This window comes from Triticum urartu, chromosome 3A (assembly GCF_056163025.1).
Source record: "Triticum urartu cultivar PI428250 chromosome 3A, HENAU_Tu73, whole genome shotgun sequence".
NCBI classification, from domain to species: domain Eukaryota; kingdom Viridiplantae; phylum Streptophyta; class Magnoliopsida; order Poales; family Poaceae; genus Triticum; species Triticum urartu.
Genome location: NC_141875.1, coordinates 5,035,161 through 5,059,737, shown reverse-complemented (window position 1 = coordinate 5,059,737; position 24,577 = coordinate 5,035,161). Strand labels below are relative to the sequence as shown.

The following is a 24,577-nucleotide window of genomic DNA, read 5'->3' as shown; positions in this document are numbered from 1 at the left end:
CATGCAGAAATTTCATTATCGTGCAGGAATAGCCGAGGCAAAATTCATGGGCCACATTATCATCCCTGCCGTGATGAATGAACTGAAGCAGAAGACAACAGGCTTGGAAATGAACATGACGCTTTGCTCGGGTACCACAGCAGAGATATCATATTTGGATAAAGAGAAGAGGGAATGGAGATATCCAGTGGATTTAGAAGTTAGAACTTGCAGTTGTAGGCAATGGCAGATAACTGGATTGCCATGCATTCATGCCTTGTTTTTCATCACTTCTCTCCCAGGTCCAGCAGGGAACATACAGCAGTATGTGCATGATTACTACTCTGTTGCAAGGTTCAAAGCCACATATGCTTATGCCTTGCCTGCTATGGAGGGAAAACAACAATGGGACATGGTGGACCCTGGATTCAAGCTTTGCGCTCCAGTTCTGAAGAGAGCAGCAGGTAGACCAAGGAAGAGTCGAATCAGACCTCGCAGCGAAGGAGCTGGACTTGGAGCGAGGAAGCGTAGGTGCACAAGGTGTGGTGGGTCTGGTCATTTTGGTAAGTATTGTGATAACACAGTAGATCCAGCGTTCGGAGAGAGTTTCGATGAAGGCTTCGATGAAAATGTTGGTCAGCAGCCGGTTGCCTCAACAGATGATGAAAATGATGGTCAACAGCCGGTTGCATCACATGAGGATTTTGACGAGGTTCCAAGTGATGATGGTCAACAGCCGCATGATTTTGACGATGATCCAAAATATCCTCCAAATAATTATTCAAGTGAGGCTCCAAATGCTGATCCAAGTGTGGCTCTAAATGTTGATCATGGTGATCCAAGTGAGGCTCCAAGTGATGATCCAAGTGAGGCTCCAAATGATGATCCAAGTGAGGCTCCAAATGGTGACCAACCTTCTGTTGTTGTGAGTTCTTCTAGGTATGTAAATCTTGCAAGGGTCAAATACTACTGTACATCTATCACTTGACACGATCTCATTACCGTTTATGTTTTGCACAGCTCTATGGTAGGTTTGAAGAAGACGCGCAAGGTACCGACAACCAAGAGAAGAAGAGAAGAAACAATAAGCACAAGGTGCACGAGGAGCAAAGTGATGGCAAGAAGCTCAAGGAACAGACAGAAGCCCCAACGCTATCTATGAGCAATTATGAAACATTATGAATAAGGAATGATGTTGTATTATGAAACATTTATCACTTGACATGTTATATTTCTGTTGGATGATGTTGGACCTATGTTAGAAGTATGTTTGACATGATGTTTAAATATCTGTTGGATGATGTTTGAATGAGCACATGATTTTTCCTTTTTTTGATTTTTTTGAATTTTGTTTTGCTCATTTAAATTCTGGTCAAACCTAACTTTGACCAAGATTTAAACAAGTCTAAAACATCAAAATGAAAAACTAAGCCTGGATACTTCTTAGTCAATCCAAAATGAAGTTGTGGTGAGGTTTTTGAAATTTTCATGAAAAATGTGCTAAAAAGATGGGTCCAAAGGTAGGGTAAACGTCCTTATTTCTAAGCAAGGTTTTTTTCGACCTTGTCTAAATCAGCCAAATAACTTTCCTACACATATATTCTATATGTACAGACTATGTGCGCTGGTTTTTCCATTTTTTTAATTTGTTTTGCTGATTTGAATTCTGGTCAAACTTAACTTTGACCAAGAATTAAACAAGTGTAAAACATCAAAATGAAAAACTAAGCCTGGATCCTTCTTAGTCACTCCAAAATGAAGTTGTGGTGAGTTTTTTGAAATTTTGATGTTCATTTCCCCAAAACACTTCTCTTCACTTCATACAAGAGAGTTTGAGATACTCGAGATATCATACAATACACATGAACTTATCATTTAAATGTATGTAAAGCTTGTTTATCAACTTAAATCGTTAGTATATGACATAAGAAGACTATGTGCGCAGGTTTTTCATTTTTCTGATTTTTATTTAATTTATTATACTCATTTGAAATCTGGTCAAACATAGCTTTGACTGCTCCAAACCCCTCCCAAACCCCACTAACCCTAGCGCTGAACAAGGACCGTTCATCTAACCCTAGCGGCGATCAAGGGCCGTTGATCTAACCCTTCTAGAAGGAATCTGCGGGGAGGAGGGGGGCGATCCGCGAGATGCAATCTGATTGGCTGGGATATTGTTTTTTTAACAAATATCGGGCGCGCTGGATGGACCGTTGGGCCATCTCGTTGTCTGGGCCTGAGACCGCAGTAAATAGCCCGTCTCAGCCTTTCCAGGCCTTGCATGCATGGAGGCGGCTACGTGGGTTTGCATGCGCGGGAGGCGGCGACGTGCATGCATGCGAGCGAGGCGCGCTAGGCGAGCTAGGCTAGCGAGGCGAGCTAGGTGGTTTAGGGCAGTGGTTCAGGGCAGCGATTCACATGCACCACCCGGTCAAAGATGCATCGTTTTCGTGCAAAAATTTAAGTGTGCAAAACATAACGGATACACACACGCGTCCGGATTCACACACGCACCGTTCTCATCCTTTCTCTCTTCCTCTCCCACCCACAGGCCTATAAATGGGGTGCCTCTCTTCCTCTCCCACCGACAAGCCAGATCCGATCCTCTCCAATTTCAAACACCCAAGCGACCGAGCCCTCCCCAAGCGAGACCAAGTGAAGAAGATGCAGTTCAACGGGCCGACCTTCAACCATCCGCCTGTGGTGCCGGAGCTGCGCTACCCATCGGGCGTGCTCGTGGAGAGGGAGCTCCGTGTGTGGGCTATTTCAAGGTGGAGGGGTTCCGTCGAACTCACCCGCGCCTTCTTCAGAGTCGACTATGCCCACCTCCCACAGGGCTCGCCGAGGATGTTCACCCTCAATGAGGTTCGTGACCGCGGCGGCATCCTCCTACTGCTCACGGTCACCTTCACCAACCCATTTGACGCGCGTGAGCTCCTCGGCCAAGTCTTTTGGTGCGGCTGCGAGGCCATCTTCTTCACCATCTACAACATCTACACCAACTACGAGCGCATCTTCCCCGCTCCAGGCCAGATGCACTCCCTTCCCTATGACGACGAGGAGGAGGTGTGAAGATGAAGACGGTGTTGAAGGGGCGCACGCGGCCAAGGTGGAAGAAGGAGGTCAAGATGAAGATGTTCAAGCCCGGAGTCAAGCTCGTCATGTTTGGTTTTTTATTTTGTTGCTTTTCTATGTCGTGTCGTGTCGTGTCATGTTTCGTCATGTGTCCGTGAACTCTCCGTGATCTTATCTAAGTTATTGTAATGGTACGTTGTGTTCCATCTTATTATGTGTGTTAAAAATGTCCGTGCCCAAACATATCATTTCTTCCCTAAACAAGTCATCAAGTTCGAGAACTTGTGGTTTTCATTAATGAAAATCGGAGGGGGTGAGAGGCCCTCTGTTTCATTCAAACAAAAAGTCATGAACTAACATGCAAATTTATTCCCTTTAAATCCTAAACCAAGTGCCACTCTAACCCTAAACCAAGTGCCACTCTGACCAAAATCATGTGGTAGTGCAACATACATTTTCAACCTTCCAACCCTCCAAAATTTAAGTGCAAAACAAAGGAAAACCACTCTCACGCGTGTGCAAACATTCACGGTCTCACTATTTTAAAAAAAAATCACAGTCTCACTATGTATACCTTCCTTCCCTACCCATGTCAAAGTCTTGCCATCTGTCCTAGCAGTTACCAGCGCAGCCCTAAACACCACAAACCCATGCGGTCCTGGGTTTGAGTCCCCAGCCGCACCAATTTTTTGTGCATTTTCCACCCTTCATTTTTTAGACATATTATGTTTTTCTCAATGTAATGCCCTTCAAAAATGTTCATTTATTTTAGCACCTGACGTAAACCTCTACCAGAGCTGAGGCACATTTTCCATGATATTTTGGTCTTTGATTTAAATCACGGTGTATTTGAATTGGATTAATTAACAGCTCCAAAAAATTTCTAACCTTAATTGTTTGGCTTCAGAATAATTCAATTAGCTTCCACAAAAAGTTTCAGCATTATGATTTACTGCCTAAATTAAATCAGAATAGAAAACAAAAAAATACGCAAGAAAACCCCCGAATGGGCCTAATTGGATGCAGATGGCCCATTAGTCTAGCCTGCACTTGGCTCTACGCTCTGAATTTGGCCCAAGAGCAACCTTTTTTTTGGACAGAAAGGCAGAGCAGAGATCTGCATTTCATTGATCAAAAGTTTCTGAATTCCTAATTTCTTCTCTTTTTTCCAACATATTTAAATGTTGGTCACTTCTTCTCTTTTTGTTTCAACATTTAAACAACTTTAACCAACATTTAAACTAGGTGAATTTCTCAAACAATTTCAAGATTACAAATTCCTCCATAATTCATGCCTTTCCATACATTTTCAACATTACAACCAGTGCGATTACCATACCTACAAATGCCCAAAAGTATTTGGAAATGGGTATTGGTAGTGCTTGATCTTCAAGCTTCCTAACCTTCTTCTTCAACATCCTAAGCTCAATAGCTAGCTCTCTGTCAGTGCGTGCTTCGCCATCCATCTCTTCTTCCGGAGCTCGTGGTGTGGCCACTGCCGTTCGTGGCAGCATGCGCAACCATTCTTCATGCTCTTCTTGCAGTTCATTCATCAGAGTCTTGGCCAGAGCATCGACCCAAAGAAAGAAGCATGTCACCTGCATGAACACCAAACAGATCAACCCATTGCTCAAAGATCCCGACCACGAAAATGGTGCAATTGCCCCGATTCTTACCCCATTCTCGCTGCACACCTAGAACGGACGATTCTGGTCCCTCGGTGTCTGAGAAACCCTTCGATCAACGCCCGCCCGGCACCACGGACAGACGAAGACAGGCATGTCCACACGCGCCCGGCTCTGCATCCGCGACGTGGCGCGGGAGCTTGAGGAAGACATGGAGCTCGGAGCCGAAGGGGATCTCAACGCCGTCGCGCCCTCCACTGCTAGCTTCCCACCGCCGCGCCCTCCACAGCTAGCTTCCTGCCGCCGTGCTCTCTCTCTCGCCGTGGTCACCGCCGTGCTCTCTGTCGCCGTGGTCACCGCCGCTGTCGCCCACTTATATAGCACACCCGCCAACGGCTCTCTGCTCAACGGCTCTCTGCTGGGTCCCACAAGTCACGCGTGCAACGGTCTGAATAAAATTGGCCGTTTCTGCCGCCTGGTCCCACCTGTAAGGGCCGAGTCAAAAGGTTGACCTGACGGAGACGACAGAGTTCACGGAACGAGTCGGTGCGCACGGACTAGGGGCAAAACTGAGGACAATTCGCATCTGAGGGCAAAACTGAGTACATGGATACCACTGAGGGCAAAAGGATAATTAACCCTTTATTGGCAGGTAAGTTCGATGCTGAATTGTTATCAGTTATACACTTGGACTTGGTAGTAGGCATTCATAATCAGAATCTTGTGTTAAATAGCAGCTGTTGAATTCTTTGTCAGTAAGATCAAAACATGTGATCGCTGCAATCTGTTCTTAATCACCAGCTAGTGTCAATGTAAAATAATATACTTGCACAAATTTCTCAGCTGGGCTGATGATTTGCACGCACACAGAGGCAGACTATTGCCACAACCAGCAGATAGCTGCTGCTTTTTCTCATTTTTCAAAATCATACCAAACAATACACACGGGCAGCTAGCATGTCAATGCTAGCTGGACTGTTTCTTGGTTCAGTTCAAATACATGGCAAACACTCTCAAACAAGTCACACTCAGAAGCAGCTAGCCTTGTAGATGCACACATAGGCAGCTGTTACAATTCCACACACACACACACGCATAGCAAGCATTCATCAAAGCCACACGCACAAATGCAGATGCAGACTGGTGGATGCACGCAGGCATCCACAGCAAAGCACCGTACGTCCAGGTCTGTGTAGGCACTAGGCAGGCACAACCATGTCCGTCTCTTATTTGAAATCCCATAATATAATAAACGGTAAGACCCACCATATAGCTCGCACCTACAGCCAATACCAATCCAAGGAGGCACACAAGCAAACCAAACGCATGATCCATCAGCAGCAGCAGCGTCCATCACTTTCATGTAGCGACGGAGGGAACACCATGGTGCAAGTTCACCTAGGTAACGTGAGAGAAACAAGATGGTCAGTAACTGAATGCAATCAGGAGCAGTGGCAAATGGGACTCAGAAGTCATTTGCATGTATAATTAGTACCTGAGGACGGAGACCCTGGGCAGCTTCTCCTTGTAGTAGCACGAGTGGACCGGCGCCTCGAAGTGGGCAGGGCGGTGGCGGGCGTCCCACTCCAAGGCGTCCCACACGTCCTTCTCGATCTCAATGGCCGGCTTCTTCTTGCCATTGCCACGTGCGCCCACGGATGGCAGCCGGCGCAGGCTCCAGCATCCCCTGATCTTGATGCTCTTGAGCGCAGGGGCAACCATCTTGACCTCGCATATTTGCTGCAGATTTGGGAGGTCGTGCAGTTGGATGGTGGTAAGCTTTGGGAATTGTACACCGCGGGTAGTTATTTCTTCAGGGTATTCTTCGTCCAGTATGAAGATGTGGCTGAGGTTGCCGCAGTGGATGATGTGGAGGGTCTCCAAGCTGGGGAAGGAGGAGACCCACAGAGGGAGCACAAACTGGAGGCTGGGGCATGAACGCAGCTGAAGGTGCTGTAAATTTTGAAAGGATTCGGTATCGCCACATGGATAAAAGCGTGAACCTTTACTCAAAATCGAGCGGGCCATCAGGAGATCTGACACCCACAAGGTCTCCAATGCAGTAAATGTGAATGAATCCCCAGGGAAAACGGTATCCACTTTTGGGCACCTCTCCACGCAACACCACCTAAGCTTGCCCCACCGAAGGCCTTGTGGTGCAATAGTACATACCGAGACATCATGCACATGCAGGGATTCCACATAATGTTCCATTAGGTGGCCTAGACCTAGTGCTCCGTCAAGTTCCCTCTCCACGTAGAAGCTCCCTTCAGCAATCTCTACATGTCGATCAGACTTTGTACTCGGAGGTTGTGGAAAGGCCTGCATTGGGGCAGCGCCAACCATCCCAAGGACTTCACTGTACCGGCCTGCTGGAATAAGCTGCAAGCTCTCTTGATCACTGGGGCCAATTATATCCTTGCTGGTTGCTTCAAATTGAATAATCCCATCATACACAGGTGAGGAGGTAACGTGGATATTGAAGTGAACATCATCTTGTCTATAATTAGAGATCAGAATCCGCAAGGAGCGAATAAGTCTTGCATCTACAACAACAGCATGCAGCTGCAACCTGGTGGCTTTGATGGATGGTCGAGGACACACGATTCCAGGTCGCGTGTCTACGCACATTAACTCCAGGTCAGAAACACCCTCGTACAAAAATTTTATTGCACGAAGGAGCTTGCATCCTATTAGAAACAGTCGCTTGAGCTTTGGGGTTTGCACAACCATGGTCTTGAAGTCAAGTATCTTGATTGATGTTCCAGAGAGGTCCAATTCCACTAGGTTGGGTAGCCAACACAAGAACAAATTCTCCAATTGTGTGCAGCCTGCTAAGGAGATCTTGGATATTATGACATCATTCTTCTTTGTTGAGCTGGATGGACGAAATTGTTCCGGAGGTACCTCAACACTCTGTGTCCATTGAGAAGCTGGCCCATATCCATTAAAGCTAAAGGATTCGAGGGAGGGAGGAAGCCCACCAACGCTTTCCAGTCCATCACAACCATCAAGTACAAGCAACCGGAGGCTACTTGCCTTCGATAGACTTCTTGGTAGAATGTTCATGCCACAATTGCCAGACAAGTCCAGTATTTCCATACTTGTCTTTTCTATAAAGAAGTTGTCGACGTCATCTGATGTCTCCCATTGACATGTTGTTTTGATTATCCGGAGCCTCTGGAGGTTAGGTAACCGGCGTTGTAGGTGAGCTATGCACTGCCAGCCCATGACTCCCTCTATATTTAGCTCTCTGATTTTGGTCATGAGATCCATCTTTTCTTTAGATAAGATTTCATTCCAGTTTGTGTATCGTAGATCCAGGACCCACAAGCTATACAAAAATAACCAGTCTGTATTATGTTCTCCTTCAACTGTTTTGTCATCTGTACAGTGGTCTAGTCCAAGGAATCTTAGACCATGACACTTCAGGAAAGAAGGTGAAGCAAAATTGAACGCACAACAATAGAGCGTTAGAACGCCAAGCTTGCTGCAATAATCAAAAAATCCACCTGGTAAAGCTCTTGGGGGATTGGATATTTCAAATGCCAAGAAGAAAGATGACGCCTCTGCAGGTATTGCTTTCATCCCATGTACTTCTGCATCTCTCGACGTGACCGAAATCCAACGGTATGGGCCTTCTTCATAGAGATCGTCATCTTTAATTGCCAGAAAAGGAGACTCTGAATGTTCCATGAACATTTTAAGAACATGATTTAGCAGAGAAGCGTCACACTTCCAATTTATCTCTAGATGCAGTGCATTACTAATATCCCTTGCTCTTTCCCATTGTATGATCCCATCGCATATCCAATAGTTAGAAGCATGAGAAACCCAATCAAATTTAGTGACGGTGTGGAAATTATAGTGTAGGAATAACTCGTAGAGACAACAATCTGCAATAATTGTTTGGTCAATGTCCAGCCTACATGGGCTGCGAGCAACTATGCTACCAGCTTGTTGATGTAGCAATCCACGAAACTGTGAGCTTGTCAAATTTTCAATGGAGCAATACCAAATCAACTGAGTAGATCTTAGCTTGCTTGCCACCTTGGATTGGTTATGATGCATGGACATGCAGCTTCCGCTGAAGGTCCATATCACCCTGTTGTTGCCGTATCTTGCTAGAGGAATACCCATTGGACCTACGTCAACCTCGTCATCACTCCCATTAAGAAAAATTATCGTAAGTTTGATATCCCTCAGGGTCCTATCAATCACTTGACTAACACTATCTATCTCAAGCCTTGAGCTTTCATCCTTTCCCCAAAAATCATCATCTACATCTCGCTCATTTAGAATAGCCATTACAGAGCGATCAAGTTCCAGTTCCTCTGCAATTGCCCTCTGCACTCCTCTTCTATTTTTCCACTTTGAGCAATCTATAAGAATTTTTTTGTGGAAGACCTGTTCCGGAGGTGTTCTCCCAGATGGAAGCATTGCAGCTATGGATTTAAGAACAGCGGATGCTCCAAATCCATTCCAACCATCAAAATATATGACCTTCCAGTTACCCAGAATACCATATAATATTCTCTCTGTGGCGCTGTTAACATCTTTGGCACCAAGCCGCTGAAGTAAAACACGTTAATAAGTGAGTACGCCTTTGGTAGTTGTAACACTAATAATAATTTAACATATACCAATAACGCATCTATGAATAAGCTAATTTGTTGGAATAATCTTTGGTTAGATGCTTAGTCGAGTTGGAGTTTGACAGTGTTGTCCTTGTCCGAGTGTGATAGGAAGTCCTAATCGATTAGGTGTACCTATGTGTTATTCAAGCACATGAGTGTGGCGCAGTGCTTTGGATCTGCTAAAGCCTTTGTTGCGGGGAAGAGGCAAAGCAATGGACTGGAATTGAAGATTTGCATATTCTATTTCTTCAAAATACATTAAGTGCTTTGGAATTATGGGGGATGTTCGGAGTTGTCCTAATTATCGTGGAATTAAGCTGATGAGCCATACAATGAAGCTATGGGAAAGAGTCATTGAGTACCTCTTAAGAAGAATTACAAGCGTGACCAAAAATCAGTTTGGTTTCATGCCTGGAAGGTCGACCATGGAAGCCATTTTCTTGGTACGACAACTAATGGAGAGATACAGGGAGCAAAAGAAGGACTTGCATATGGTGTTCATTGACTTGGAGAATGACTATGATAAGACACCACGGAATGCCATGTGGTGGGCCTTGGAGAGACACAAAGTCCCAGCAAAGTACATTACCCTCATCAAGGACATGTCCGATAATGTTGTGACAAGTGTTTGAATAAGTGATGCCGACACTGATGACTTCCCGGTTAAGATAGGTCTGCATAAGGGATCAGCTTTGAGCCCTTATCTTTTTTTCCTTGGTGATGGATGAGGTCACAAGGGATATACAAGGAGATATCCCATGATGTATGCTCTTTGTCGATGATGTGGTGCTAGTTGACGATAGTCGGACGGGGGTTAATAGGAAGTTAGAGTTATGAAGAAAAACCTTGGAATCGAAAGGGTTTAGAATTAGTAGAACTAAAACCGAGTACATGATGTGCGGTTTCGGTACTACTAGGCACGAGGGGAGGAGGTTAGCCTTGATGGGCATGTGGTACCTCAGAAGGACACCTTTCGATATTTGGGGTCAATACTGCAGAAGGATGGGGGTGTTGATGAAAATGTGAACCATCGAATCAAAGTCGGATGGATGAAGTGGCGCCAAGCTTCTGGCATTCTCTGTGACAAGTGAGTGCCAAAAAAGCTAAAAGGCATGTTCTACAGGATGGCGGTTCGACCCGCAATTTTATATGGTGCTAAGTGTTGGCCGCGACATGCTCAACAGTTAGGTGTGGTGGAGATGCGTATGTTGAGATGGATGTGTGGCCACATGAGGAAGGATCGAGTCTGGAATGATGATATACGAGATAGAGTTGGGGTAGCACCAATTGAATAGAAGCTTGTTCAACATCGTCTGAGATGGTTTGGGCATATTCAGCGCAGGCCTCCAGAAGCTCCAGTGCATAGCGGATGGCTAAAGTGTGTGGAGAATGTCAAGAGAGGTCGGGGTATACCGAATTTGACATGGGAGGAGTCCGTAAAGAGAGGTCTGAAGGATTGGAGTATCACCAAAGAACTAGCTATGGCAGGGATGCGTGGAAGCTTGTTATTCATATGCCCGAACCATGAGTTGGTCGCGAGATTTTATGGGTTTCACGTCTAGCCTACCCCAACTTGTTGTTGGAAATATTCCCTAGAGGCAATACTAAAGTGATTATTATATTTCCTTGTTCATGATAATTGTCTATTATTCATGCTATAATTGTATTGTCCGGAAATCGTAATACATGTGTGAATACATAGACCATAATGTGTCCCTAGTGAGCCTCTAGTTGACTAGCTCGTTGATCAACAGATAGTCATGGTTTCCTGGCTATGGACATGGGGATGTCATTGATAACGGGATCACATCATTAGGAGAATGATGTGATGGACAAGACCCAAACCTAAGCATAGCACAAAGATCGTGTAGTTCGTTTGCTGTAGCTTTTCTGGATGTCAAGTATCATTTCCTTAGACCATGAGATTGTGCAACTCCCGGATACTGTAGGAGTGCCTTGGGTGTGCCAAACGTCACAACGTAACTGGGTGACTATAAAGGTACATTACAGGTATCTCCGAAAGTGTCTGTTGGGTTGGCACGAATCGAGACTGGGATTTGTCACTCCGTATGACGGAGAGGTATCTTTGGGCCCACTCGGTAATGCATCATCATAATGAGCTCAATGTGATCAAGTGGTTGATCACGGGATCATGCATTACGGTACGAGTAAAGTGACTTGCCGGTAACGAGACTGAACAAGGTATTGGGATACCGACGATCGAGTCTCGGGCAAGTAACGTACCGATTGACAAAGGGAATTGAGTACGGGATTGATTAGGTCCTCGACATCGTGGTTCATCCGATGAGATCATCGAGGAGCATGTGGGAGCCAACATGGGTATCCAGATCCCGCTGTTGGTTATTGACCAGAGAGTCGTCTCGGTCATGTCTGCTTGTCTCCCGAACCCGTAGGGTCTACACACTTAAGGTTCGATAACGCTAGGGTTGTATAGATATGAGTATGTAGTGATCCGAAAGTTGTTCGAAGTCCCGGATGAGATCCTGGACGTCACGGGGAGTTCCGGAATAACCCGGAGGTACAGAATTATATATGGGAAGTTGTCATACGGTCACCGGAAAGGTTCGGGGGCATATCGGTATTGTACCGGGGCCACCGGAGGGGTTCCGGGGGTCCACCTCTCCCGAAGGGCCTTATGGGCTGTATGAGGAAGGGATCCAGCCCAAAGTGGGCTGGGGCACCACTCCCCCTAGGGCCCATGCGCCTAGGGTTGGGAGAAACCCTAAGGGGGGGCGCCCCCTTGCTTGGGGGGCAAGCCCCCCTCCCCTTGGCCGCCGCCCCCCTCTAGATCTCATCTAGAGGGGCCCGGCCCCCTTCCCCCTTCCCCTATAAATAGAGGGGTGAGGGGAGGGCTGCAAAGGACATCCAAGGCGCAGCCCCTCCCCTCCCCAACACATCTCCTCCTCCGTCACGAGCTTGGCGAAGCCCTGCCGGAGTACTGCTGCTCCACCACCACCACGCCGTCGTGCTGCTGCTGGAGCCATCTTCCTCAACCTCTCCTTCCCCCTTGCTGGATCAAGAAGGAGGAGACGTCACGCTGACCGTACGTGTGTTGAACGCGGAGGTGCCATCCGTTCGGCGCTAGGATCTCCGGTGATTTGGATCACGTCGAGTATGACTTCCTCATCCCCGTTCTTTGAACGCTTCCGCGCATGATCTACAAAGGTATGTAGATGCAATCCGATCACTCGTTGCTAGATGAACTCATAGATGGATCTTGGTGAAACCGTAGGAAAATTTTTGTTTTCTGCAACGTTCCCCAACAGTGGCATCATGAGCTAGGTCTATGCGTAGTTCTCTTTGCACGAGTAGAACACAATTTGTTGTGGGCATAGATGTTGTCAACATTCTTGCCGCTACTAGTCTTATTTTGCTTCAGCGGTATTGTGGGATGAAGCGGCCCGGACCAACCTTACACGTACGCTTACGTGAGACCGGTTCCACCGACTGACATGCACTAGTTGCATAAGGTGGCTGGCGGGTGTCTGTCTCTCCCACTTTAGTTGGAGCGGATTCGACGAAAAGGGTCCTTATGAAGGGTAAATAGAAGTTGACAAATCACGTTGTGGCTTTAACGTAGGTAAGAAAACGTTCTTGCTAGAACCCTCTTGCAGCCACGTAAAACTTGCAACAACAAGTAGAGGACGTCTAACTTGTTTTTGCAGCAAGTGTTTTGTGATGTGATATGGCCAAAGTTGTGATGAATGATGAATGATATATGTGATGTATGAGATCATGTTGTTGTAATAGGAATCACGACTTGCATGTCGATGAGTATGACAACCGGCAGGAGCCATAGGAGTTGTCTTTATTTTTTTGTATGACCTGCGTGTCATTGAGAGACACCATGTAAATTACTTTACTTTATTGCTAAACGTGTTAGCCATAGTAGTAGAAGTAATAGTTGGCGAGCAACTTCATGGAGACACGATGATGGAGATCATGGTGTCATGCCGGTGACAAGATGATCATGGAGCCCCAAGATGGAGATCACAGATATTGGCCATATCATGTCACTATTATTTGATTGCATGAGATGTTTATCATGTTTTTGCATCTTGTTTACTTAGAACGACGGTAGTAAATAAGATGATCCCTCATAATAATTTCAAGAGAGTGTTCCCCCTAACTGTGCGCCGTTGCGACAGTTCGTTGTTTCGAAGCACCACGTGATGATCGGGTGTGATAGATTCCAACGTTCACGTACAACGGGTGTAAGACAGATTTACACACGCAATACACTTAGGTTGACTTGACGAGCCTAGCATGTACAGACATGGCCTCGGAACACAGAAGACCGAAAGGTCGAGCATGAGTCGTCTAGAAGATACGATCAACATGAAGATGTTCACCGATGTTGACTAGTCCGTCTCACGTGATGATCGGACACGGCCTAGTCAACTCGGATCATGTTATACTTAGATGACTGGAGGGATGTCTATCTAAGTGGGAGTTCATTGAATAATTTGATTAGATGAACTTAATTATCATGAACTTAGTCTAAAATCTTTACAATATGTCTTGTAGATCAAATGGCCAACGTTGGCCTCAACTTCCACGCGTTCCTAGAGAAAACCAAGCTGAAAGACGATGGCAGCAACTATACGGACTGGGTCTGGAACCTGAGGATCATCCTCATAGCTGCCAAGAAAGATTATGTCCTAGAAGCACCGCTAGGTGACGCACCCGTCCCACAGAACCAAGACGTTATGAACGCTTGGCAGACACGTGCTGATGATTACTCCCTCGTTCAGTGCTGCATGCTTTACAACTTAGAACCGGGGCTCCAAAAGCGTTTTGAGCGACACAGAGCATATGAGATGTTCGAAGAGCTGAAAATGGTTTTCCAAGGTCATGCCCGGGTCGAGAGATATGAAGTCTCCGACAAGTTCTTCAGCTGTAAGATGGAGGAAAATAGTTCTGGCAGTGAGCACATACTCAAAATGTCTGGGTTGCATAACCGCTTGACTCAGCTGGGAGTTAATCTCCCGGATGACGCGGTCATTGACAGAATCCTTCAGTCGCTTCCACCAAGCTACAAGAGCTTTGTGATGAACTTCAATATGTAGGGGATGGAAAAGACCATTCCCGAAGTATTTGCAATGCTGAAATCAGCAGAGGTAGAAGTCAAAAAGGAACATCAAGTGTTGATGGTGAATAAAACCACTAAGTTCAAGAAAGGCATGGGTAAGAAGAACTTCAAGAAGGACGGCAAGGGAGTTGCTGCACCCGGTAAGCAAGCTGCCGGGAAGAAGCCAAAGAATGGACCCAAGCCCGAGACTGAGTGCTTTTATTGCAAGGGAAATGGTCACTGGAAGCGGAACTGCCCCAAATACTTAGCGGACAAGAAGGCCGGCATCACAAAAGGTATATGTGATATACATGTAATTGATGTGTACCTTACCAGTACTCATAGTAGCTCCTGGGTATTTGATACCGGTGCGGTTGCTCACATTTGTAACTCAAAGCAGGAGCTGCGGAATAAGCGGAGACTGGCGAAGGACGAGGTGACGATGCGCGTCGGGAATGGTTCCAAGGTCGATGTGATCGCCATCGGCACGCTACCTCTACATTTACCTACGGGATTAGTTTTAAACCTCAATAATTGTTATTTAGTGCCAGCTTTGAGCATGAACATTGTATCAGGATCTCGTTTAATACGAGATGGCTACTCATTTAAATCCGAGAATAATGGTTGTTCTATTTATATGAGAGATATGTTTTATGGTCATGCTCCGATGGTGAATGGTTTATTCTTAATGAATCTCGAGCGTAATGCTACACATATTCATAGTATGAATACCAAAAGATGTAAGGTTGATAATGATAGTCCCACATACTTGTGGCACTGCCGCGTTGGTCACATAGGTGTCAAACGCATGAAGAAGCTCCATGCAGATGGACTTTTAGAGTCTCTTGATTACGAATCATTTGACACGTGCGAACCATGCCTCATGGGTAAAATGACCAAGACTCCATTCTCAGGCACAATGGAGCGAGCAACAAATTTATTGGAAATCATACATACCGATGTGTGCGGTCCAATGAGTGTTGAGGCTCGCGGTGGCTATCGTTATGTTCTAACCCTCACTGATGACTTGAGTAGATATGGGTATGTCTACTTAATGAAACACAAGTCTGAGACCTTTGAAAAGATCAAGGAATTTCAGAGTGAGGTTGAGAATCAACGTGACAGGAAAATCAAGTTCTTGTGATCAGATCGTGGGGGAGAATACTTGATTCATGAATTTGGCACACACTTAAGAAAATGTGGAATAGTTTCACAACTCACGCCGCCTGGAACACCTCAGCGTAATGGTGTGTCCGAACGTCGTAATCGCACTCTATTAGATATGGTGCGATCTATGATGTCTCTTACCGATTTACCGCTATCATTTTGGGGCTATGCTTTAGAGACTGCCGCATTCACTTTAAATAGGGCTCCGTCAAAATCCGTTGAGACGACACCGTATGAATTATGGTTTGGGAAGAAACCTAAGCTGTCGTTTCTAAAAGTTTGGGGATGCGATGCTTATGTTAAGAAACTTCAACCTAAAAAGCTCGAACCCAAGTCGGAAAAATGCGTCTTCATAGGATACCCTAAAGAAACTGTTGGGTATACCTTCTACCTCAGATCCGAAGGAAAGATCTTTGTTGCCAAGAATGGGTCCTTTCTAGAGAAAGAGTTTCTCTCGAAAGAAATAAGTGGGAGGAAGGTAGAACTTGATGAAGTATTACCTCTTGAACCGGTAAGTGGCGCAGCTCAAGAAAATGTTCCTGAGGTGCCTGCACCGACTAGAGAGGAAGTTGTTGATGATGATCATGAAACTTCAGATCAAGTTGCTACTGAACTTCGTAGGTCCACAAGGACACGTTCCGCACCAGAGTGGTACGGCAACCCTGTCTTGGAAATCATGTTGTTAGACAACGATGAACCTTCGAACTGTGAAGAAGCGATGGCGCGCCCGGATTCCGAAAAATGGCTGGAAGCCATGAAATCCGAGATAGGATCCATGTATGAAAACGAAGTATGGACTTTGACTGACTTACCCGTTGATCGGCGAGCCATAGAAAATAAATGGATCTTTAAGAAGAAGACAGACGCGGATGGTAATGTGACCATCTATAAAGCACGGCTTGTCGCTAAGGGTTATCGACAAGTTCAAGGGGTTGACTACAATGAGACTTTCTCACCCGTAGCGAAGCTGAAGTCCGTCCGAATCATGTTAGAAATTGCCACATTCTATGATTATGAAATATGGCAAATGGACGTCAAAACGGCATTCCTTAATGGTTTCCTTAAGGAAGAATTGTATATGATGCAACCGGAAGGTTTTGTCGATCCTAAGAATGCTGACAAGGTGTGCAAGCTCCAACGCTCGATTTATGGGCTGGTGCAAGCATCTCGGAGTTCGAACATCGCTTTGATGAGATGATCAAAGCATTTGGGTTTATGCAAACTTATGGAGAAGCCTGCATTTACAAGAAAGTGAGTGGGAGCTCTGTAGCATTTCTCATATTGTATGTGGATGACATACTGTTGATGGGAAATGATATAGAATTCTTGGAAAGCATAAAGGCCTATTTGAACAAGTGTTTTTCAATGAAGGACCTTGGAGAAGCTGCTTATATATTAGGCATCAAGATATATAGAGATAGATCGAGATGCCTCATTGGTCTTTCACAGAGTACATACCTTGACAAGATATTGAAGAAGTTCAAAATGGATCAGTCAAAGAAGGGGTTCTTGCCTGTATTGCAAGGTACGAGATTGAGCTTGGCTCAATGCCCGACCACGACAGAAGATAGAGAAAAGATGAGTGTCGTCCCCTATGCCTCGACCATAGGGTCTATCATGTATGCTATGCTGTGTACCAGACCTGATGTAAACCTTGCCGTGAGTTTGGTAGGAAGGTACCAAAGTAATCCCGGCATGGAACACTGGACAGCGGTCAAAAATATCTCGAAGTACCTGAAAAGGACTAAGGAAATGTTTCTCGTTTATGGAGGTGACGAAGAGCTTGTCGTAAAGGGTTACGTCGATGCTAGCTTCGACACAGATCTGGATGACTCTAAGTCACAAATCGGATACGTGTATATTTTGAATGGTGGGGCAGTAAGCTGGTGCAGTTGCAAGCAAAGCGTTGTGGCGGGATCTACATGTGAAGCGGAGTACATGGCAGCCTTGGAGGCAGCACACGAAGCAGTCTGGGTGAAGGAGTTCATTACCGACCTAGGAGTCATACCCAATGCGTCGGGCCCGATGACTCTCTTCTGTGACAATACTGGAGCTATTGCCCTTGCCAAGGAGCCCAGGTTTCACAGGAAGACCAGGCATATCAAGCGTCGCTTCAACTCCATTCGTGAAAGTGTTCAAAATGACATAGAGATTTGTAAAGTACATACGGACCTGAATGTAGCAGATCCGTTGACTAAACCTCTCCCTAGAGCAAAACATGATCAACACCAGAATTCCATGGGTGTTCGATTCATCACAATGTAACTAGATGATTGACTCTAGTGCAAGTGGGAGACTGTTGGAAATATGCCCTAGAGGCAATAATAAAATGATTATTATATTTCCTGGTTCATGATAATTGTCTATTATTCATGCTATAATTGTATTGTCCGGAAATCGTAATACATGTGTGAATACATAGACCATAATGTGTCCCTAGTGAGCCTCTAGTTGACTAGCTCGTTGATCAACAGATAGTCATGATTTCTTGGCTATGGACATGGGGATGTCATTGATAACGGGATCACATCATTAGGAGAATGATGTGATGGACAAGACCCAAACCTAAGCATAGCACAAAGATCGTGTAGTTCATTTGCTGTAGCTTTTCTGGATGTCAAGTATCATTTCCTTAGACCATGAGATTGTGCAACTCCCGGATACCGTAGGAGTGCCTTGGGTGTGCCAAACGTCACAACGTAACTGGGTGACTATAAAGGTACATTACAGGTATCTCCGAAAGTGTCTGTTGGGTTGGCACGAATCGAGACTGGGATTTGTCACTCCGTATGACGGAGAGGTATCTTTGGGCCCACTCGGTAATGCATCATCATAATGAGCTCAATGTGATCAAGTGGTTGATCACGGGATCATGCATTACGGTACGAGTAAAGTGACTTGCCGGTAACGAGACTGAACAAGGTATTGGGATACCGACGATCGAGTCTCGGGCAAGTAACGTACCGATTGACAAAGGGAATTGAGTACGGGATTGATTAGGTCCTCGACATCGTGGTTCATCCGATGAGATCATCGAGGAGCATGTGGGAGCCAACATGGGTATCCAGATCCCGCTGTTGGTTATTGACCAGAGAGTCGTCTCGGTCATGTCTGCTTGTCTCCCGAACCCGTAGGGTCTACACACTTAAGGTTCGGTAATGCTAGGGTTGTATCGATATGAGTATGCAGTAATCCGAAAGTTGTTTGGAGTCCCGGATGAGATCCTGGATGTCGCGAGGAGTTCCGGAATAATCCGGAGGTAAAGAATTATATATGGGAAGTTGTCATACGGTCACCGGAAAGGTTCGGGGGCATACCGGTATTGTACCGGGGCCACCGGAGGGGTTCCGGGGGTCCACCGGGAGGGGCCACCTCTCCCGGAGGGCCTTATGGGCTGTATGAGGAAGGGATCCAGCCCAAAGTGGGCTGGGGCGCCACTCCCCCTAGGGCCCATGCGCCTAGGGTTGGGGGAAACCCTAAGGGGGGGCGCCCCCTTGCTTGGGGGGCAAGCCCCCCTCCCCTTGGCCGCCGCCCCCCCTCTAGATCTCATCTAGAGGGGGCCGGCCCCCTTCCCCCTTCCCCTATAAATAGAGGGGTGAGGGGAGGGCTGCAAAGGACATCCAAGGCGCAGCCCCTCCCCTCCCCAACACATTTCCTCCTCCGTCACGAGCTTGGCGAAGCCCTGCCGGAGTACTGCTGCTCCACCACCACCACGCCGTCGTGCTGCTGCTGGAGCCATCTTCCTCCACCTCTCCTTCCCCCTTGCTGGATCAAGAAGGAGGAGACGTCACGCTGACCGTACGTGTGTTGAACGCGGAGGTGCCGTCCGTTCGGCGCTAGGATCTCCGGTGATTTGGATCACGTCGAGTACGACTTCCTCATCCCCGTTCTTTGAATGCTTCCACGCGTGATCTACAAAGGTATGTAGATGCAATCCGATCACTCGTTGCTAGATGAACTCATAGATGGATCTTGGTGAAACTATAGGAAATTTTTTGTTTTCTGCAACGTTCCCCAACACTTGTTTGGGACTAAACACGACGTTCTTGTTGTTCATTAAGTGCTTTGGATCCTTTATAGTGAACTTAGACCATTTCTTGCTAATTTATATAGTTCATAATCTATCTTGCAAATTCTATTTTATTTAAGGTTTAATATAGTGTATGCATGAATCACGGCGGATTTCAGGTTTGCATGGTGGATCTGTCCTACGGCAATGCTGAACGGAAGGGGCTTCTAATGAGGTAGGACGACTACCTCCTAACCCCGTGCAATTTCCCAACGAATACTCTACTTCTCATGATTTAGAAGAACCAGCAGTAGCTCAACATTCAATACGCTTGATTAAATGAAGCTTCTATCTTCCGGAGCTTTTTGGTGCACTATTAGATACTCCCATTTGTGCACTTTGAGCTTTCTATTTATCATTTGTGTTCTGTTTGTGGCTAAGCCAGTAGTTGAGCTGAATCACTTTCTACCATGAGTGAGAAGACTCCAGTTCGCAAGAAACTAAGAAGCAATGGTTGGTGCATCTACACACAAGATACTATCAAGAAATGGTGCTTTTACATTCCAGAAATATTTGGTAGTTGCAGGATAGTTGCAACGTAGGGCAGTTAAGTAACACAAGCTCAGAGATTAACTCTCTTTGGTTCAATGATTGAATTTAGTTAACTTGTGATCTATTTAACCAGACCTTCATTTTATGTTGAGTTGCTTAATAGGAAGCTTTGCTTCTATTTATGACTTAATTTTGTCAGCTTTATTTCTTGCACCTTCTGGTTGTATATCTTCTTGAGCAGCATACATGGAGTTAGAACTTACTTTTGTCAGCTTTGCTTCCATTTATGACACTAATTGTTGGCGGGGTACGTTGGTCCTTGGTGGTCGGTTATAACGCTCTAGTACCTCCAATCAGGAAGAAAACAACATATAACACTCTAATAGCTCTATATCATGCACGATTCAGGATTATGTAAAAAAATGCCACACACAACCATGACAGGCTCAACAGAATTATTCCTAGCTGTTTAACTTGTGAACATAATATGCACAAATAGTATTACCGATTGGTGACGAATTCCTCTGCTGATTATGTAAAAAAATGCCACACACAACCATTCATGACGAATTCCTCTGCTGATGACCAATGGAGAAAATCAGTTAGAAATTTAATCAATCAGTGTCAACCGATGAGGACTCGATCAAATTCAACCAGTCTAACCCATTGGTCGGAAGATGTCTCGCCTACCCCCCTGCATCCACAATAACAATCACAACATATTACAGCCATTTGTGCTTCGCCGCTGTTGACTAACCCAGCAGTGCTGCTTAGTTACATGCGAATTTTTGGCAGAAATATAGTTAGAGGGTACGAAAGAAAACAAGGCAACAGATGCTAGCTAGAAAGTGCGTACCGTGACGGCAGATAACAGCAGCTTGCCAAAACACAAGTATGTATATTGAAAATTCCGAAGTACTCTGATCTTGTTCTTCAACTATGACCGCTAGCTGCTAGCTAGGCCACCCCTAAACCGGACCAGAAATGCAGGAGTACGAGACTTTGAACTGAGAAGCTTCAGACAGCGGCAACAAGGTAACCCCTCCTCTTCCTCTTCTCTAACTAACTAAAGAGCGCACAATCCAATCTTCATCTGATTGGGACACATGATGAATTCCTCGTTTAAGAACTACTCAGGATGAATTCCTCCTTGAAAGACCAAGAGAGAAAATCTGCTCTTCAAATTCCATCAGTCTAATTAACCCATAGGTTCAGGATCTTAGCACCACCTACAAAGACAAGAACAAGCACAACATGTTAAAAAAAATGTTAAAATTTGTGCATCAGCACTGTTAACCAGTACCAGAACGGCAGTACTCAACTACTAGCTCTGATCCATAATACAAGACGTGTTTGCAGTTCAAATTGAACTGGAAAAATGTCTTATCATACGGAGGGAGTACATATATATAGGCGTAAGTTTGGCGAGCACCCGCACGGATACGGTGGCACACTTTGGTGAAGGCTGGGGAAAGCATGCTAGCCATGGTGCCAGGACAGGTCCAACATCACTACCAGAAATTATCTAGTTGCCGACGGCCTCATCTATGCCGACGGCGCCCGTCGGCATAAATGGACATATGCCGACGGCCAAGGGCAGGCCGTAGGCGTAGAATAGCCGTCGGCATATGTGTATCTATGCCGACGGGGGCCGTCGGCATATTACGGCCGTCGGGACAGCTCGCGGTACGCCTACGGGGACCGTCGGCATAGAAGAGGCCGTCGGCATAGAAAGGGCCCACCTACCCGATTAGCGGCGACCGTTTGACGGCGTCAAAACTACGCCGACGGGGGATAACGGCGGCCGTCGGCATAACTATGCCGACGGCTAGCCGTCGGCATAGAATTGCTAACATCACCGATCCGCGCCGTTGACACGTCATCGATCCGAGGGAGTGAGGGCCTGTGGTGTGGCAGAGATATGCCGACGGCTATGCCGTCGGCATAGTCCTAGCCCATGCTATCTGCCACGTCATCAATCCGCGTGCAATGCCATGTCATCGATCCGTGGGATCGTAGCCGTCGGCATACCTTTATTTTTTTATTTTTAGTTTATATATTTATTATTTTGTATTTTTTCACAGCTTAAATGTGCCTTATCTAAACAAAAAACATGCCCCGATGGTATATCGATTGCCCCCCTCACGGACGTCACTGTCGCCGTGTCACGGAGGGGGGAAACGATCGACATGGAGGGAATCTGCTTAGAGGGGGGATTCGGGGTGGCCTTCGGGGTATAGCTATGCCACCGAAACATCGCACGGGTCCCGATGCATGTGTGAAAGTGTTCTGGCATGCGTAGACGCCCGTCTTGGGGCTCCGTGGTGTGCCCCCCCTCCACGGAAGGCAGAGCAGCCGTCACTTAGAGGGGGGATGGTGCGGGTGCGGTGGAACCGGAGGGAATCTAGTGTTGGGTTGGGTCCAGACCGTGTTCAGGAATGTTCCTATGGGCTGACTTATCGCAACCAGGTGGAAGAGTCCACAGGTCAAAGCCCGTCCGGCGAAAGTCAAAGGGCTAGATCTACTGGTCAACTGGGATTCGCGGTGGCCTTCGGGGTGTAGCTATGCCACCAAAACATCGCACGGGTCCCGATGCATGTGTGAAAGTGTTCTGGCATGCGTAGACGCCCGTCTTGGGGCTCCATGGTGTGGCCCCCTCCACGTAAGGCAGAGCCGCCGTCACTTGGAGGGGGGATGGTGCGGGTGCGGTGGAACCGGAGGGAATCTAGTGTTGGGTTGGGTCCAAACCATGTTCGGGGATGTTGCTATGGGCTGACCTATCGCAACCAGGTGGAAGAGTCCACCGGTCAAAGCCCGTCTGGCGAAAGTCAAAGGGCTAGATCTACTGGTCAACTGGGATTCGGGGTGGCCTTCGGGGTGTAGCTATGCCACCGAAACATCGCATGGGTCGCGATGCATGTGTGAAAGTGTTCTGGCATGCGTAGACACCCGTCTTGGGGCTCCGTGGTGTGGCCCCCCTCCACGGAAGGTAGAGCAGCCGTCAGTTAGAGGGGGGATGGTGCGGGTGCGGTGGAACCGGAGGGAATCTAGTGTTGGGTTAGGTCCAGACTGTGTTCGGGGATGTTCCTATGGGCTGACCTATTGCAACCAGGTGGAAGAGTCCACCGGTCAAAGCCCGTCCGACGAAAGTCAAAGGGCTAGATCTACTGGTCAACTGGGATTCGGGGTGGCCTTCGGGGTATAGCTATGCCACCGAAACATCGCACGGGTCCCGATGCATGTGTGAAAGTGTTCTGGCATGCGTAGACGCCCGTCTTGGGCCTCCGTGGTGTGGCCCCCCTCCACGGAAGGCAGAGCAGCCGTCACTTAGAGGGGGGATGGTGCGGGTGCGGTGGAACCGGAGGGAATCTAGTGTTGGGTTGGGTCCAGACCGTGTTCAGGAATGTTCCTATGGGCTGACTTATCGCAACCAGGTGGAAGAGTCCACAGGTCAAAGCCCGTCCGGCGAAAGTCAAAGGGCTAGATCTACTGGTCAACTGGGATTCGCGGTGGCCTTCGGGGTGTAGCTATGCCACCGAAACATCGCACAGGTCCCGATGCATGTGTGAAAGTGTTCTGGCATGCGTAGACGCCCGTCTTGGGGCTCCATGGTGTGGCCCCCCTCCACGGAAGGCAGCGCATCCGTCACTTAGAGGGGGGGAGAGTGCGGGTGCGATGGAACCGGAGGGAATCTAGTGTTAGGTTGGGTCCAAACCGTGTTCGGGGATGTTGCTATGGGCTGGCCTATCACAACCAGGTGGAAGAGTCCACCGGTCAAAGCCCGTCCGGCGAAAGTCAAAGGGCTAGATCTACTGGTCAATTGGAATTCGGGGTGGCCTTCGGGGTGTAGCTATGCCACCGAAACATCGCATGGGTCGCGATGCATGTGTGAAAGTGTTCTGGCATGCGTAGACACCCGTCTTGGGGCTCCGTGGTGTGGCCCCCCTCCACGGAAGGTAGAGCAGCCGTCAGTTAGAGGGGGGGATGGTGCGGGTGCGGTGGAATCGGAGGGAATCTAGTGTTGGGTTGGGTCCAGACTGTGTTCGGGGATGTTCCTATGGGCTGACCTATCGCAACCAGGTGGAAGAGTCCACCGGTCAAAGCCCGTCCGACAAAAGTCAATGGGCTAGATCTACTGGTCAACTGGGATTCGGGGTGGCCTTCGGGAATAGCTATGCCACCGAAACATCGCACGTGTGCCAATGCATGTGTGAAAGTGTTCTGGCATGTGTAGACGCCCGTCTTGGGGCTCCGTGGTGTGGCCCCCCTCCACGGAAGGCAGAGCAGCCGTCACTTAGAGGGGGGATGGTGCGGGTGCGGTGGAACCGGAGGGAATCTAGTGTTGGGTTGGGTCCAGACCATGTTCGGGAATGTTCCTATGGGCTGACTTATCGCAACCAGGTGGAAGAGTCCACCGGTCAAAGCCCGTCCGGCGAATGTC

General features: G+C 47.2%; 1 protein-coding gene across 2 annotated transcripts; it reads right to left on the bottom strand.

Annotated features, from left to right (window-relative positions):
* Positions 1-5,671: 5,671 nt before the first annotated feature.
* Positions 5,672-20,825, bottom strand: LOC147977584 (uncharacterized). 2 transcript variants are annotated; one of them, XM_087516394.1, is made up of 3 exons: positions 20,642-20,825; positions 6,175-9,251; positions 5,672-6,077 (listed from the first exon to the last, which is right to left on the bottom strand). In XM_087516394.1, the coding sequence occupies exons 2-3, from the start codon at positions 9,117-9,119 to the stop codon at positions 6,074-6,076; spliced, it is 2,949 nt and encodes a 982-aa protein (XP_087372520.1). In that variant the 5' UTR covers positions 9,120-9,251; positions 20,642-20,825; the 3' UTR covers positions 5,672-6,073. The 2 variants fall into 2 exon arrangements, with proteins under 2 accessions (XP_087372520.1, XP_087372519.1); XM_087516393.1 differs by lacking the exon at positions 5,672-6,077 and having other exon boundaries at positions 6,168-9,251.
* Between the last annotated feature and the right edge of the window lie 3,752 nt (positions 20,826-24,577).